The 18542-nt window shown below is 34.5% G+C and overlaps 1 protein-coding gene across 1 annotated transcript in view; it reads left to right on the top strand.

Moving 5' to 3' along the window:
- The window catches only part of NIPBL (NIPBL cohesin loading factor), a 202560-nt gene that overhangs the window by 76886 nt on the left and 107132 nt on the right, over nucleotides 1-18542 (top strand). The window contains exons 2-4 of the mRNA XM_080803351.1: nucleotides 13525-13667; nucleotides 15599-15764; nucleotides 18209-18336. Of these exons, the coding sequence (XP_080659477.1) occupies nucleotides 13604-13667; nucleotides 15599-15764; nucleotides 18209-18336 (358 nt within the window). The 5' untranslated portion in view covers nucleotides 13525-13603. The remainder of the gene's footprint in view (nucleotides 1-13524; nucleotides 13668-15598; nucleotides 15765-18208; nucleotides 18337-18542) is intronic.

The raw sequence follows: 18542 nt of genomic DNA, 5'->3' as shown, positions 1-18542 counted from the left end.
ATTTAGCCAATTATGCATACACTCTGTGTGGATCTGTAAAGTTTTATCATACGTGTTACATGTATCCACCACCACACTCTGCATATAAAACTGTTTATTATAAGCACCACTCCCTTGTACTATCACTTCATAGCCACATGTGCACTCCTCATCTAATCCCTGGCAACCACTGATCTCTTCATTTCTGTAATGTTGGTATTTCAAGAATGTTAAATAAATGAAATCATGTTGTAGTTTTTGAGATTGGCATTTTTCACTTAGTATTAAATTTCCTTGAGATTCATCCAACTTTTATGTATCAATACTTTTTTTAAGTGAGTGGTGTAGATCTACCACATGGTAGAGATCTACCACAGTTTGCTTAATCATTCATGCATTGAAAGATACCTGAATTGTTTCCAGTTTTTAGCTATTACAGAGAAAGCTGTTATGAACATCCAGGTGCAAGATTTTGCATGAAAATAAGTTTTCATTTCTCAAATACTTGAGTTAATTTTTTTTTCTTACTTAGCACTTAGGTTTATCCTTTAAAGTTTATTCTGAAGCAGTTTTTTTTTTTTTAAGATTTTATATATTTGAGAGAGAGAGTGCAAGCAGGGGGCAGAGGGAGAGGGAGAGGAATCTCAGACAGACTCCCCACTGAGTGCAGAGCCCAGTGCAGGGCTCAATTTAGGGCTTGATCTCATGACCCTGAGATCATGACCTGAGCTAAAACCAAGAGTCAACCGCTCAACCGACTGAGCTACCCAGGCTCCCCAAAGCAGTTATTTTCATACTTTGTGACAAATCATTGTTTCTTCTAGTATTTTAAAGCTATGACTAATTATACAAAAATAGTGATTTTAAATTCAAGTTAATATTTTTAAGGAGTATATATAGGCTGTGTGAAAAGGGAGAAATAGTTTCAAAATTAAGCAACTATAGTTGCCGTGCTCAGTAGCTAAGATATATATATATATCAGTGGCTAGTATATTACTTTTTTAAGTGGCATGAGATGAAATCAAAAGGCCCTTGACAGTCCCTCATTAAGTACCAGCCACATAATCTTTTCCTTTGTCATAGGTTCTGTCACTCTATAGGGACTAGAATATACTAATCATTCCTTGTCCCCAGTTCTTCCCCCTTTGCCTAACTCTTACTCGTGAGATTTCCTTAAATGAAATATTCTGTGACTGTCTACACCCCCAACATAAACTTAGTCGCCATCGTTTTTTCTTTGAAAACACCCTGTTCTTTTCATTTAGAAAAGAGCATGGACTCTGGAATGTTAAGAACAGAAACTCTGGAATCAGACATCTGCCAAGTTACTTAACCTTTATATGCCTCAGTTTTTATTATCTTAAGATGAAGGAGGGTAATAGTAGTGCCTGTTTAATAGGATAAGGATTAAATGAACTGAAGTATATAAATAAGAATTAAATGAACTCAATATAAATTCATATGAAATTAGATACATAAATTCTTTAGAACAATTCCAGGCATATATTAGGGGCTGAGTATTATTTATTATTGCTGTTGTTGTGGGATTTATCATTATGTGTAATTATATGTTACATGGTGATTATTCATAATATTACTCCTACTGGACTCTATAAGCTTCATGATGATTTTTTAACCACTGTATGGATGGTAACCACTGTCAGGTCCTGTTCTTGGTGTTGGGTGCTAAGTGCATAATTGCGAATACACAAAATATTACTTTCTTTTAAAAAAATAAATCAGATAAGCAAGAAAAAGGAAATTAGTCACTTACAAATTTCTTCACCCAGTGATAAGCATACTTAATATTATCAAGCACTGGTAAAGAGAAGCTGAACTACTTCCTTAAGTCCTGGCAATTCAGTATTCTAATCAAAATTGAAAGTGTTTTGGGGCACCTGGGTGGCTCAGTGGGTTAAGCCTCTGCCTTCGGCTCAGGTCATGATCTCAGGGTCCTGGGATCGAGTCCCGCATCAGGCTTTCTGCTCAGCAGAGAGCCTGCTTCCTCCTCTCCCTCTCTCTCTCTGCCTGCCTCTCTCCCTACTTGTAATCTCTCTCTGTCAAATAAATAAATAAAATCTTTAAAAAAAAAAAAAAATTGAAAGTGTTTTATTTCCGTTTTAATAGTTTGCTTTTGAGCTTATGTGTAATAGTTAATGGTGTTTAAAACATTATTTGAGAAACCTTTTTATACCCCTCTTTTCTGTACGCCCCCTCCCAGTTTTACTTAGATTTCTTAAGCAGCAATAAAAGTCCCCTGAACATGAGGTAAGTTTTCTCTTCATCATTTCTTTTAGGTACTTTAAAAATCAGTCAGCTATAATATATTCCGGTCATAGGAAATCACTATCTAGTTAAAAGCCTAAGACTTTCTAAACCAAGAAACAAAACAAAGAAAGAAAGAAAACATTGAAATGTTGTTTTGAGAGCTTAAGATTTAAAGAGTTCAAGTGCTTTTGCTGTTTAACATCTTTATCTTGGAGATTATACTATAACACACAAAGTCACTTGATTCTGCATTTTATTAACCTTCTATCTCAGTATGTATTGCTCTTGTTTTCTTTTAGTATTCTAAGTTTCATAGAAAGTTTACTTTTGTGTAACTGTGATTATTAAATAAATTAAAAACCTCACTTAAAATTTTAAAATCCAGTGGCTCAGTTGGTTGAACCTCTCACCCCCACTCATGCATATACTCCCTCTCATTCATTCATTCATTTGCTTGAGAGAGAGAGAGAGAACGAGCATGAGCCGGAGGGGCAGAGAGAGGGGGAGAAAGAATATGAAGCAGATTCTGCTCGAAACGCAGAGCCCAACCTGGGGTTTGATCTCACAACCCTGAGATCTCAAGCCAAAATCAAGAGTCTGACACTTAACAAATATACTACCCAGGTGCCCCCACTTTGTAAAATAAATAAATTAATCTTTCTAAAAAAACTATTTAAAATCCACTTCTCCTAATGAAAGATTGACTTGTAGTGACAGAATTTAAAGAACTTTTTTTTTCATTTTATATACAGAAAGAATATGGCATTTGATGTTATAAAAACCTGCATTTTATGATTAGTTCATTGAACCTGAGCTTATAAATTTAGAAACATATACATCCTTAATTTACATATTTGTATCTTATAAAATAGTAAAGGGATTCAGTGGAAATCATGAAAAGGTTACTGTGGATAATGTGAATGAGAAATCACTTCTGTTTAGTACTCCTTTCTATGTAAATCAATTTAAAATAATTTTGAAATGTAACTCCTTAGTAAGGAGCTGTTAATGATTTAAATTAACTTTTTAAAAGTTTATCTTCCCTGAAAAGCTGCCCCAATATCTTTTGCCACATTCATTAATCATATTATTTAATGGTTATGTTTGGGTCTCTTGGATTCTTTTATGAGTTTTTAAAATCAATTAGAGAAATAGATATTGAAGGGATATGGTGTCTTAGTTCATTCAGGCTCTAATAACAGATTGCCATAGACTAGGTGGCTTATAAACAACAGAAATTTATTTCTTACAGTGCTGGAAGCTGGAATGGCCAATATCAGGGTGCTAATAGATTGATGTCTTCTGAGAACCCACTTCCTGGTTCATAAACTGTCTTCTTGCTGTGTCTATATATGGCAGAAGGGGCAAGGGAGCTCTCTGGAGTCCCTCTTATGAGGGCATTAATCCCATTCATGAGAGCTCCACCCTCATGACCTACTCACCTCTTAGAGGCCCCACTTCCAGATACCTTCACCCTGGAGAGTAGGTTTCAACATAAGAATTTGGAGGGGGGGGCACAAACATTTAGTCTATAGCACATTGTTTAGCAGTAATAGATCTGGAAAAAATAAGGCTTTAATTAATACCGACCTCATATAAGACAATGATATTTTGCATCTAATAAAAAAAGTTCCCTTAATTTAAAAAAAAAAAGTTTATTTTGGAAAACTTGAGTACGTGCTAGATAAGCAGAAGAGTATAATGAATGCCCAGTACTCATCACCTAGCGTAATCAACATGTTGTCATTTTAATTTCATCTGTAGTTCTGCCTATTCTCCACTGCTTAGTTATTATTACTTTTACAGTTTTCTGGAATTTGGTAATACTTATATATACTGAAAAACGGAAGTCTTAGCTTTATAATTTTCACAAGTGGGGACACTCATGTAACCAGTATCCCTTCATGATACAGAACATTTCGGGGTGACTGGGTGGCTCAGTTAGTTAGGTGTACCGACTCGATTTCAACTCAGGTCATAATCTCACCGTTTTGAGATGGAGCCCACGTCAGGCTCTGTGCTGGGTGTGGAGCCTTCTTAAGATTCTCTCCCTTTCTCTCTGACGTTCCCCTGGGGCCTGCTCATGTGTGGGTGCACGTGCGCACACACAAATACACACACACACATTCTCTCTCTCTCTTTCAAGAAAAAAAAAAAAGATTTTCATCACCCTAGAAAATTTCTACATGCCCTTTTGCAGTCAAATGCTACCACTACCTACCCACTACCGCCCCCATAAAGAACAAATTGATACACTGGACATCATCAAAATGTATTAAGAGAATGAAAAGACAAGCAAACAACTGGAATAACGTATTTGAAAAATACATACCTAATAAAGAATTTTTATCTAGCACATACAATTCATATTCTTAAAAGTCAAGATTTTACCTGTGCTCTCTAGACGTGTGCTTACTAGACATCAAAGCAGAGATGTTGACTAGGCAGTTGGGTATATGAGTCTACTATACAGTGGAGAAATCAAAGCAAGAGATAAAAACTGGGAGTCATCAGCACACAGGTGCTATTTTAAAATTATGATGGTGGGGCGCCTGGGTGACTCAGTGGGTTAAAGCCTCTTCCTTTGGCTCAGATCATGATCCCAGGGTCCTGTGATCGAGCCCCGCGTTGGGCTCTGTGCTCAGCAGGGAGCCTGCTTTCTCCTCTCTCTCTCTCTGCCTGTCTCTCTGCCTACTTGTGATCTCTGACTGTCAAATAAATAAATAAAATCTTTAAAAAATAAAATAAAATAAAATCATGATGTTGAATGAGATTAAAAACAGAGTAAGGATAGGAAGATAAGAAGGAAGCAGTATAAGATTTAAGAGTGGCCAGTGTGGTATGAAGAAAAAGCAGGAGGATGTGCTAGAAAACAAAAGAATTGTTCAAACCGGAGAGTGATCAGCTGTGTTGAATGCTAGGTCAAATCAGATGAGACCTAAGGCAGTCCATTTAGCAGTATGGATGCTGTTATTCACTGGGGCAAGACACCTGGTGGAATGATGAGAATAAAAGCACAGGTAGTGTAGTTTCAAGAGAAAGGATTAATGAGTTAGGACAGAAAATGGATCAACAGTGCCCATTGTACATAAGTGATCATGATTTTTTTTTTTTTTTGCATATCTTCCTCTGCTCTTTCTTGATTACTCTTTTAGGTATTCTAAGTAATGATCTGTTGAATTAGAACAATTTCCTGAAGTATAAAACATTTCATTTGGTCTCCTCCTAAGTTGTTTTAAAGAATTTGTTGTTCCTAGGAACTGTGTCACTTAATGAGATCATAAATCAAGGTAGCCAGAGTTTGTTGAAAAGATTTTTAGGGCAGCCAAATTCAAATAGTTAACAGAACCAGTATGACTGATAAGACTGTTACATACTTTTGTAATTTAATGTTAATATAGAAGTTTTGGTGTAAGGAGGGATTTCTTATATTCATCCAAAAAAAAAGTTTTCTTGTGTGTGTTTAAACAAAAAACTGCAAACTTCAGGATCTGTTGCTTTCTAATGGTGTTGAATAATCAGTTCAGAAAAACTTGGCCAACCTTTGATGGGCTTAGTAAAAAAAATGTGAATTTTATAAAAATAGAACTAGCATACAGTCCAGTAATTACACTACTTGGTATTTATCCAAAGAATATGAAAGCACTAATTTGAAAAGATATATGCATCCCTGTGCCTGATGTTTATTGCAGCATTATTTGCAATAGCCAAATTATGGAAGCAGCCCAAGTGTCCAGTGATACATTGGTAAAGAAGAAGTGGGGTGGATGTGTGCACGTGTGTGTATACACACACTTATACATACACATACACATCATCGACTATTAGCCATAAAAAAGAATGAAATCTTTGTTTTTTCCTCTTAAAGATTTTGTTTATTTTTAGAGAGAGCACATCCATGCACAAGTGGGAGGAGGGGCAGAGGGAAAGGGAGAAGCAGACTTCCGCTGAGCAGGGAGTGAGATGAGAGACTCAGTCCCAGGACCTTGGGATCATGACCTGAGCAGAAGGCAGATGCTTAACTGACTGAGCTACCCAGACACCCCCCAAAAGAGTGAACTCTAAAAAAGAATGAAACTTGCCATTGCAGTAGCATGAATGGATCTAGAGAATATAATGCTAAGCCCAGAGAAAGACAAATACCATATGATTTCACTTATATGTGGAATTTAAGAAACAAAGCAAATGAACAAATAAAAAAAAGAGAAAAACAAAAAATAGTCTCTTAACTGTAGAGAACAAAGTGATGGCTACCAGAGGGGAGGTGGGTGGGGGATGGGTGAAGTAATTGAAGGGGATTAAAAGTACACTTACCTTGATGAGTACTGAGTAATGTATGGAATTGTTGAATTACTATATTGTAAACTAATATAACACTATATGTTAACCATAGTGGAAATAAAATTTTAAAAAATAAGCAATCTTTCTTTCTAAGAAAAAAAGTGAATTTTAAATTTTTGTAGTTGAAAGTGTGCCCTCTTGTGGGCCATTCAGTGATTTCACATAAAAGCATTTTCTCTTGTATTTCAGATTGAATAAATCATGTGTCATCAGGAGTGTTATTTGAGACCTGCATCTGAATGTCATAGTTCTTTAAGACCTAAACCTCATTTAGAAAGAAATAAAATCTCCATTGTTTGATTTTTCATTTCTAATACCTTTGTATAAAAAAATAGTCTCATGGTATTATAAGGTACAGTCTCGACCTCTGTTAGGGGCTTAAAATAGACTGTTTCTTTTGCAGTGGAAAAGAAGGTGAGAAATAATTTTTGGTGTGGGGACATGGATTAGTAACCCAAATCATAGCAGCACTTGGAAGTTTCTTCCATGACCTCTCTGTAAAAGAAAAAGAGAAAAGAAAAAAATTAACTTCAGGACTCAGGACTATTTTTTCCTGATGCAGCTTGTATTTTTGCATATTTTGTTAAGATTAAACATTGTATAACTACTCAGCAGGCCTCTGTAGTCAATTTAACTATAATAATCAGCTGGGACCTTTTAAAGTAATATGAGTTTTTGTTAAAGTTAGTTTGTAATAAAAATGCATGTGAAATAAATTGATAAGAACAAGGAAGAAAACTGACTACAGAAGTACATAAAATTATACTAATCATTATACTTCTCAGTGAACATATACATACTCTTTATTTTTTTTTTAAGATTTTATTTATTCATTTGACAGAGAGAGATCACAAGTAGGCAGAGAAGCAGGCAGAGAGAGGAGGAAGCAGGCTCCCCGCTGAGCAGAGAGCCCGATGTGGGGCTCGATCCCAGGACCCTGGGATCATGACCCAAGCCGAAGGCAGAGGCTTTAACCCACTGAGCCACCCAGGCGCCCCAGTATATACATACTCTTTAAAGTGAGTTTTGAGAGACTCTAAAATTTCAGCCTAATTTGTGACTTCTCTTTCTAATAGTACTTAATAATGTAACGATACTCTTGTATTACATATTATATACATTAGGATATAGCTACATTATGGGAATGCACATAGGAATAATACACATTTATTGGTAAGCAGCATGGTGGCTGCAGGGAGCTCAGGATTACAGAAGCAAAGCATGTGTCCAAAGAAAACATTAGAGCTGTACTGTGCTTTTTGCTTTTGTTTTGCATTTCTCTTATTTAATGGAATAAGAACTATAGAAAAATAGAAACATTTTAAAGAAGTGAGCATTTTATTAGTATGGCTGATTGGAAACTGTTTTTTGAGCTAGGATTTGAGGAACATCTTTTGAAAGTATCTTAAACAGAATGTGAAAATTTTGTTCTTGAATACATTTTAGGCAGTGGAAAGGACTCTGAAGGTAGCTTGACTAGAGTGAAAGAATTCTGCTAGAGAGGTGCCACCCTGAAGGGAGTCACTGTTACCAGTTTAAAATAGTAAGTGGTACAACATAGATTTATTTATTTACTTATCTGGCTATTTAGGATTTACATTCCACTTGTTTCCCAAAAGAATTTGAAGTGGCTTATACTGTTCAATGTAATATAAACTGAGATAAATAAAAATATGCTAGTTTTAAAGCCCTCCATCCCTCCCCACCCCAAAATAATATAATAATAACGTTAGCAAGGAACAGTGGTGTTAATTAGCTAAAGATTCCACATGTGTAGAATTTTGGTTCATTCAAATGTTATAATCCTGCCAGATGACAATATAGTATAAAGAATACTGAACTAGAAATCCAAGCATTTGTATTCTGGTCTTGACTCAGTCTGTTACTAGCTATGAGACCTTAAACACACATTTAGTTTCTCTGAGGGACAATTTCCTTAACTTTTATTGGTTTATCTTTCTGCCATAGCAATGTAGATATTTCCTAGTTTTATGTTCTTCGGATATGCATGAGAATATAAGGTTTGGTTAGAAATATCTGTATAACGACAGACAAAGCATTTAGGCTCTGAGCCTTCATTTTTGCATCTGTGAAATAGAGATAATCTTCATAACCCTCTCACTGTGGTAACGGTTAAGGAAATGTATATGTTGGGACACCTGGGTGGCTCATTTCATTTAGCCTCTGCCTTTGGTTCTGGTCATGATCCCAGGGTCCTGGGCTCAAGCCCCGCTTTGGGCTCCCTGCTCGTTGAGAGGCCTCCTTCAGGCCTGCTTCTCCCTTTGCCACTCCTCCTGCTTGTGTTCCCGCTCTTGCTGTCTCTCTCTGTCAAATAGATAAATAAAATCTTTAAAAAAAAAAAAAAAAAAAGGAAAGGTCTATATTAATGTCTCACACATAAAAAGTGCTAAAAAAAAAAGTCTCCCCCAACAATGTTACCTTGCATCTTGCCTGTCTCCTATTATTACAAAACTTAACTGTTATCAATCCTCTGTGGATCATTTTCATAACTGTAGCTGCAGTTCTGACTGCTTTTGTCAGTTCAAGAATTTCCAACTTTCTACTTTATAGACATCTCCAACTAGATGCTCAATAAATATTATCATTTCTGGTGTTTTTCACTAGTAAAGTCTTCAGACAAGATTGTACACATTTCTTGGTTATGAGTTACTTACACAGTCTGTCCAGGGAAGTTTATCTACCATCAAATTCTGAGAGCACCTTTTATTCCAAATCCATCCCAATTTGAATATTATTATTATAACTTCTGCCAATAATTTTATATTTGCATTTCTTTTGTTTATATAAAGAAACCATAAATTTTAAGTGAAATTAAATGAGCAAAGAACCAGGGCCTTTAAAAATCTTGTCAGGCACTAAGATGTCCACATCAGATTCATTATAATGGGTTGAAATGAGAATTTACCATATCTTCTACTAATTAAGAATTATTTTAATTAACCCACTCTAAAATAAACAGAATGATTTCTTAGTCTGCATTTTATTTAGTTCTTAGTATTACAAAGATTAGGTTTTTTCCTTACTCTTCACTGCCAGTATTTACTTCAAGGTACCTTATCATTTAAGTAATTGTGGGTGTGTATGCCTAGAGCTGGTATACATATTTGTAATACTATGGTGAAATATATACCGGAATTTCAAATGATTTATAATCTATCTTTCTGAAGTAGGGATTATGTATATTATTGAAAAGACACCTTTTCCCTAATTCACCCCTGTTTCTCCTGTTTTCCCAAATGTGTGTTTTTCAGTTTGTAACACTGCTAACTTTCTGGATAACTTACCATATGCCAGGTAGCGCATCAAGTGATTTATATGCATTATTTTGTTGCATTCTCATCACTGCTTAGGAGGTGGGCTTCTACGGTAACTCTTCCATTTCTTTCAGTTGGCAACTTTGAAACTGCTTTGCCTTGGTGACCCACAATTAGACATTTTATCTGGAGTCACAAATCAGTGTGTAATGTAAATTTATATTTCTATTCCTACCATCCCTCTCAGTGTTGATCTCAATCCACTAATTTTATTTTATAATTCACTAATTGGACACCATTCACAGATTTTAAGTATGTAAATAAAGCACTGCCTTAAGCGACAGTTCTTAAGCACTCATTATAGTCTCCTTTCCCATTTGGTTACCATTTCCTTCTGAGCACATTGTTCCCCAGAGATAATGACTTTCAGCTTCAGTTTCAGCAGTTTCAGGAAAGACAGTGTACTTTCACAGAGCCAGGTAGACCAAACATTGCCCAATCCAGAGCCAGAAATGTCATGACTAATTAGTTAGAGTTCTGCATATTCATTTTTAGAATTCTAGGAATGCTCTTTCTTGATGGACTCTGGTCACTTTCCAGCATAGACAGCAGCATTTCCACAAATTACTCATATTCATCAACATCTGTGACTTTAGCAAAAATTATGAGTCCATTTCTACCAAAGTCTTCTGCTGTCCTTCAGAAGCTTGGCTTCCAATGAAGTCAGCATAGTTCAGCAGTGAGGTATAAATATATTTGTCAGTAGTCCCCTACTCAGTCTATACAAGCACTTTAAACCAAACAAGCATTGTTGCTCTCCTTTCTCTCCCCGCTTCCAGTTTTCAGTTGACACCACAGTATTAACATGCTTTGTTATATCAATAAGAAAAGCACAGCAATCTTTTGGTTAGATTTATTAATCTCCTAATTCACACGTGGTAACTAATTATATCATTTTTGTACTAAAATATTCCTAGCTAGCGTTGGGTCTGCTTTACTTGTTACCTGAGGGAAAACAGAATAAAGTTGGTTAGCTCACAATAGACTGTGGCAGATTGTTCTGTATTGGTTTCCATCCTCCGAATTAAATAAATAACATGGTTACTTGTTAATCTGCTTGAGTATGGCAATTTACATTTACAACAGTCATACTAGAATAACAAGATGTTTTTGTGCTGTTCTGTACATAATATGCATGCAGTTGTTTTTTTTTTTCCCATTATTTACTAAGCATCAACTGTAACTTTTTTATTAGCCTAAACTTAGAAATAAAGTCTGGGGGTGCCTGGGTGGCTCAGTGGGTTAAAGCCTCTGCCTTCAGCTCAGGTCATGATCCCAGGGTCCTGGTATCGAGCCCCACATCAGGCTCTCTGCTCCATGGGGACCCTGCTTCCTCCTCTCTCTCTGCCTGCCTCTCTGCCTACTTGTGATCTCTGTCTGTCAAATAAATAAATAAAATCTTAAAAAAAAAAAAAGAAAAGTCTGTTGTGTTTTGTGTTTTGATGACTTCTGTCAGGTTTTAAAATCTTTTTTTTAAGTGCTTGATACAGCTGCTAAATTTACAGTGTTTACTTAAATTTATTTAGTGTTGTTAAAAAATCAAATTGATAACTTCAAAGAGTAAAGTCCACAGTGTAGCAAGGACAGTTATAGGATAGCCAGTCATAATTATATTTTTCCTATACCTTCTCCTGTGCTACTTCCTATACTGTTTCCTTTAGGAGGCTCCTACTAACAAACTTAATGTCATTCTTTCCTCAAAGGAAAGCAGTGTTGTTTCTGGGGCTATTAGAAAAGAATGTACATATAAAGGACATAACTTTAAGGAAGAAAAAAAAGGAAATAATTGCCAAATAGACAAGGTAGTTGTTACCTGTAGAAAGAGCTAGGATTATTACTTTTCAGATGGTTGTTGTATGGATGTTTACTTTATAACTCTGTTAAACCATACATACATGTTTTATGAACTTCTGTCAATATGTATCAATAATAAAAGTGAGGAAAAAAAATTCCTGATTTGAGCTACCTATATACTTCTACTTTTTAAAATTTTTTAAAGATTTGTTTATTTGAGAGAAAGAGAGAGTAGGGGGAAGGGTAGAGGGAGAAACTCTTTCAGGCAGACTCCCCACTAAGTGTGGAGCCTGTCACGGGGCTTTATCCCACAACCCATGAGATCATAACCTGAGCTGAAACCAAAGGTTGGACCCTTAACTGCCTGAGCCACCCAGGTGCTCCTGTATATTTCGACTTAAAAAAAAAAAATTATTTGCAAAGTTGCATTAAGATAGATGAGTAAGGGGAATTATTAGTGTTTTGAAGTTTACAACTCAAAAAACTTAAAGGGTTCTTTTAACTAACAAGAGAATAGAGCCTCAAAAATGTTTAAACTGAAAAATTATAGTTCAGTTTTCTGATAGTAGCACTATCAGTAGAGATAGTAGAGATAGTAGCACTATCTTTTAGTTGACATGCAGTAGCCTTATATTTACTGATGAACTTATTAAGTTATTTAATAAAGGCATATCCTTGATTAATGTGCATATTATTAAAAATTGTATATTTCAAAAACGGTTCTTTAGCAGGTACACTGTTAAAGGAAAGATAAAGTTTCCAGAAAGCCACATGTTGAAATTAAGATGAGAAAAATTTGGGAACATTGAACATAATGGAAAACGTGTTTAGGAGTTTTACAGAATGTCTGTATACACAGACAGACACAGAATTACATTATAAAAACTGAATATTTAAGTCAGCTAAGTCATACAGGAACATTAAGATGTTGACACATTTCTCTGTCCTTTCTGTGGTTATGTATTAATTATGTGATTGAGTAAGAAGCTTGCAGTGGTAATTGGGAAGACAAGGTAAGTATAGGAACATTATATAAGAATGAAACACAACTTTCAAAAAAATGTCACAAAGGAATGTGTATTTACATATATTACATATATTTTATTAATATGTAATATATTAAATATTAAATATTGAATGTATTAAATTTATTTTATATATTTATATTTTTATGTTATCTATATATTTTATCTGAGGTTTCATGAAGTACTAGGAACTTGCCCTAGATCTTGAAGAATTAAAGGATTTGAACTAAAGTAAGGGTGGGCTATCTAGGTAGGGAGATACATAAGGAAATAAATAAAAATGTGAAAACACAAGGTGGATTCAAGATAATTTGATCAGCTTTGTTGAAAAGGATGGTTTATGTAGAGGGTAGTGAGAGACATAGCAAGGCAAGTTAAAGCTGGGTTTTAATGTGTTTATGATATGGACTATTATAGCGCTTGTCAAAATTGAGTATCCCAGTTTAGTAATACAGCCTACTGGTTACACTTGAGCCAGATTGCTTGGCTTCTACTCTTTCCTCCACAAGTTACTTTAAACTCCCTGTAAATTAATTCCCTCGGTAGTAAAATTCAGAAAATAATAGTACCTGCCTTACATTGTTGTGAGAACTAAATGAGTAAATACATGCAAAGCACTTTGCAGCGCCTAATATGTTGGAAGTATATATGAATGGTAGCTATTATTGTTACATAGGTTAACGAACAAGAAAGTCAGAAAATCTTATTTTTTATAGGCATTTCCCCAATGGTATTATATTTGACATATTTTTACAAATAATTGTCTGTTTTTTTGTTGCAGTGTTTGGGAAATGGGAAGTAATGACAGCTGGCACCTGAACTAAGTACTTTTATAGGCAACACCATTCCAGAACTTCAGGATGAATGGGGATATGCCCCATGTCCCCATTACTACTCTTGCGGGGATTGCTAGTCTCACAGACCGTAAGTTTGTTAATTTATCTAATTTATCTTCTATTCTGTGTTAACAATGATTTTAAGAGAGACTATAGAAAAAATTATTTTTAGTTGTCATAAATAACAAATTATTTCAGATATTAGATTTTGAATGACAAGCATCATTACTTCCTTTGGTTTATTGGCATACATGTGAAAATAACAAAATTAGTGTAGTCAGCTAATAGATAATCAGACCTTCATTTCTGTTTCATCCTAAAGATGCATTAAGAAATGGTGGCATTTGTTTAAAGGTCTTAACACAATGAAGGGATAAATGCAAAAGTAAAGACCAAAGATGAGACAAAGCAGTAAAGAAAAATCAAAACTGAAGAAACATGGATTTACATATAGGAGCAAATACAGACTTTTTAAAAAGCATTTCTAGAAATGGTAACTGAAACCATCCTTTAAAGAAGAAGGTTTGATAGCCCAAGTTAATCTAATTTCTTAGCAATGTTCATTTTGGATGTCCTCTTCAGTAATCTGTTGGAGTTTGCTATAGATATCAGCAGCCCATTTTACTCTGATCATTTAAGTTCAAAGAATTTTGTCATTCTTTTGAGATTTACTTGGTGTAACACAGTTTTTTAGGGACTCTATCTTATGGTAGCCAACTCTAATTCTAATTCTTAGTCCCTGGGTAATGGCACAAAAAGCAACCCCCAATGTTAGTCCCTATGTCATTCTATCTGAGTAAATAAAGAGAAAAAGAGATACAAGAGGGAAAAGTAGAAGGTGAGAACATCACATTATGCAAACTTTGGGGCTTTATAGTGAAGGAACTATGAGAAAATAACTTTAAGAAGTGTTTTTATCTGTGTTCAGTAGTCTTTACTGAATAAGAAAGTAGCTGGTGGAGTTAGGATAATACAGGTAAGAAAACTTCTGAAACTGTCTTTAGTTTTTGTTGTCATTTTGTTACAGGTAAGACACAAATTCATAAAATATGTAGGACTGCCAAATCAGATATACTACCAGGAATTTACTTTTGGTTGTCCTCCCCACTATCTCAACTGTACCTTATATTTTAAGTTAGCCCAGTAAGCACTACTTATTAAGTAATAATCTGTTTCCTGTATTTTTATTAATAAAAAACCTGTTATTAGCCACTGGGATGAGCAGCCTGTAACACTGTATATAGGTGATTAGAAATTAAGCCAAAAACAAGGATACTTTAGTTAACTTTCTTAACTTTTACTTTAGACAGATGAATAGATTTCCATCATTTGAAGACAGTAAATAGCTGAATTTAAACTACTATATAAACATTTATGTCCTTTTGTTTTCTGTTAGACTAGAATGAAGAGAGGAGAGAACTATTTAGGAATTTATAACTGAAGGCATAATTCCTTAGTTATTTGGCTTCCACTAGAACCCCTATTCTATAATGAATGTTCTTCTGCTGAAGAGATCTATTTATTTTTTTATATATACTTAAGCTTTTTAAAAACATATTACTTGTCTAAATATCAGGTGAGGAGTTGGGTATAATTACTTGGTTTATTTATATGGGATTACTGATGATTCTGATAAATCTCAGAAGCAAAAGTAAATGAGATCAATGAATGTATTCTTAATTGTTAGAAGTTACCTTTTAACCCTACCTTTTTGGCTATTCATTTTTTAAATGAATAAAGATTTAAGGTATGAAAAGTCATGCATATAAAGGAGTTGAGTTTTATTCTTAGGGAGAAATAAACTCTGTTATTGCCCAAGTGATGATTCAGGGTTTTACAGAGTTGCTTGGGGTTTGGGGGAGTGGGCGGAGAGGTAGAATGCCTTTTAATAATTTGTCCCATTGATATGTATAACTTATTTCTAATCCCAAAAATTTGTAAATAAATATTTTATAAGCAAATATTGTAAAAAGTCTTATAGCCACTTAATTTCTAATAATGTGATTTTATTCCAAATAGTCCTGAACCAGCTGCCTCTTCCATCCCCTTTACCTGCTACAACTACAAAGAGCCTTCTCTTTAATGCACGAATAGCAGAAGAGGTGAACTGCCTTTTGGCCTGTAGGGATGATAATTTGGTTTCACAACTTGTCCATAGCCTCAACCAGGTATCAACAGATCACATGTAAGTATAATTTAAAAGTGAAAGGTTTTGGTCTAAGAGAGTCTGTATTCCTGGTTTTATTCTTTATTTCAGAAAATTTACAAACACTGTTTAATTTTAAAATATATGAAGAGGGGCGCCTGCATGACTCAGTGGAGTTAAGCATCTGCCTTCTGCTCCGGGCATGATCTCGGGGTCCTGGGATTAAGTTCCCACATCCAGCTCTCTGCTGAGCAGGGAGTCTGCTTCTCCCTCACCCTCTGCAGCTCCCCACGTGTGTGTTCTCTTGCTCTCTCTAAACAAATAAATAGTAATAATAATAAAATTACAAAGGGTAGTAAAAAAAAATAAAAGGTAAACCCTTTATTTAAAAATAATATAAAATATATGAATCTAAGTGAACCTTACAATGAGATTTAAATAGGCCATAGTTATTTTGAGACAATAGTGCTGACCCATGTAGCCATATGAAGGTCTTTTCAACTCTTTTTGAATAGCTTTGGGGTTAATCAAGGTGGATCTGTGCAAGGGGCTCTAAAGTTGCTCAAGAAGCTGTCTCCTCCTTGAAACTGCTAGAGTGGTTAGAATTCCCAGGTACCAGGGACTGTACTGCTAGCTTTATTTGGAATAGGCTTACGTGCTTTCCATGGGAACTTAACCAGAACTCAATGATTGACTCATGGGTGGCTACTACAAAATTGGGAGTAATTTTCCCCAGGATTTATCATACCATCTGAACATAAGTGTGTATTTTCACACAATAATTTTTTTAAATAATATAAAGTATATAGCTTATTTATAAAATTTTTGCATATGAGTATATTTTGAAAAATTTTTACTACAGAACTAGTACATAGTTGTAATATCTTAACAACACAGAAATATATAAAAAGTTAAATCTCTCAGGGTGCCTGGTTGGCTCAGTCGGTAGAGCATGTGACTCTTGATCTCAGAGTTTTAAGTTCCAAGCCCCACACTGGGTGTAGCATTATTTAAAAATAAAATCTTTTAAAAAAAAATTAAAACTCCTATTCTTATCCCTTCATGTCTCATTATACAGTGGTACTCATGTATCCTTTTTTTAGTTTTTGCTTTTTATTTTTTATTTTTTTAAGATTGATTGATTGATTGATTGATTGATTTGAGAGACAGTGTGTGAAGTGGAGGGGGAGGCAGAGGGAGAGAAAGAATCTTCAAGCAGGCTGCCTGCTAAGCATCGAGCCTAACACAGGGCCCAGTCCCAGGACCCTGAAATCAAGACCCGAGCCAAATCAAGAGCTCAACTGACTGAGCCACCCAGACACCTCTAATTTTTGCTTTTTAACTTAAAGATTCAATATTTAGAGGAATGAGCATAAAGCACATTATAATGGAGATATGATGACTGTCACAGTAATATACTAAATTTGAATTTTCTGTTGGAGAAACAGAAATAATTGGTAAAAATCAGAAGGAAGCGTAATACTAATATTTTGTCCCTCCAGAAATTCATCAGTGTCTAAATATTGTATCAACAATTATCACCAAATATTTAAAATATTTAAAAAGGGAAGTAGCACATACACATTTATGATTTATTTTATGGAAAGCTGCTTTAAGGCTGCCCACAGAAATTTATTGAAATTTATCATTGGATAAATATATATACTATATATATATATATATATATATATATACCATTTTTATAAATCTTTCTTATTAGATTTAATTAGTGGAACAGAGACATGTAGAATGTAAAATTAAAAACACTATGTATATTTAATTTTATCATTTATGTTCCGTTGTTGTAAATTTAATTTGCTACTTACTTTTAAGTTTATTGAAAATTATAACTATGCTTGACCAGTTGCTTGGGGTTTTTTTGCTCCCAGATGACTTTATTTGAGAAAAGAATATTAGATGGAAAGATTGCATAACCTTTGGGTCTTGTCTTAACCAATGTGGCAGCATTATTTTATTCAGAGGACATTCTCAAAAAGGCAGACTTATATTCAAATGTAAGAGAGAAAATATATTCTAAGCCCAAACATCAGCTTCTATGCATAATTATCATCTCTGTACCCTTTCATTATTTTAAATAGTTTAGAGTTGATTCTATTTTCTACTTTGAAACTAATGTGAACATTCTTAAATAAACTCATAGTTCCATAAAATCATGTTTGAGGCTTTTTTTTCCTTTGGGGAGGGGCTTTTTTTTCTCTTTTAAAAATAAAATGGGGAAAAAAGTTTTCCTTAGAAGAACTCTTCCCTGTCATTTTTGATAATTCTGTTCCAGGAATAGCATCTTCAAAAATCCAAGAAGTTTTTGGACATCTTTTGTGATTTTTTTTTTTAATGCCATAGGTTTTTGATTTTCTACTTCAATCTTTTCTGAATTTCACTAGTGAATTGCTATCTAACTAATATAGAATAGGGAATTCTTATTCACTATTCTGATTTTTGATGTTTATCTTTTTAATTTCCAGAGAGTTAAAAGATAACCTTGGCAGTGATGATCCAGAAGGCGACATACCAGTCTTGTTGCAGGCCGTCCTGGCAAGGAGTCCTAATGTTTTCAGGGAGAAAAGTATGCAGAACAGATATGTACAAAGTGGTGAGGTTTTTCATTGATTTGCATTTTATATTTTTTTGTGGGTCTCTTGTCAGAGCTTGTTTCACATGTAATTAAATTCAGGTGTCTCCTTTAATAAGGTAGCCTATCATCTATGAAGTTGATAACTTGAATCCAGCCAAGAATAAGAAAGAAACTAAATGGCTGTTAATATTCTTACAGTATAATATGTAACTAAATTCCTTGGG

Source organism: Martes martes, assembly GCF_963455335.1.
Source record: "Martes martes genome assembly, chromosome: 5".
In the NCBI taxonomy this organism is placed as follows: Eukaryota; Metazoa; Chordata; class Mammalia; order Carnivora; family Mustelidae; genus Martes; species Martes martes.
The sequence above is the reverse complement of the archived record's forward strand: the minus strand, read 5'-3'. Positions and strand labels throughout refer to the sequence as shown.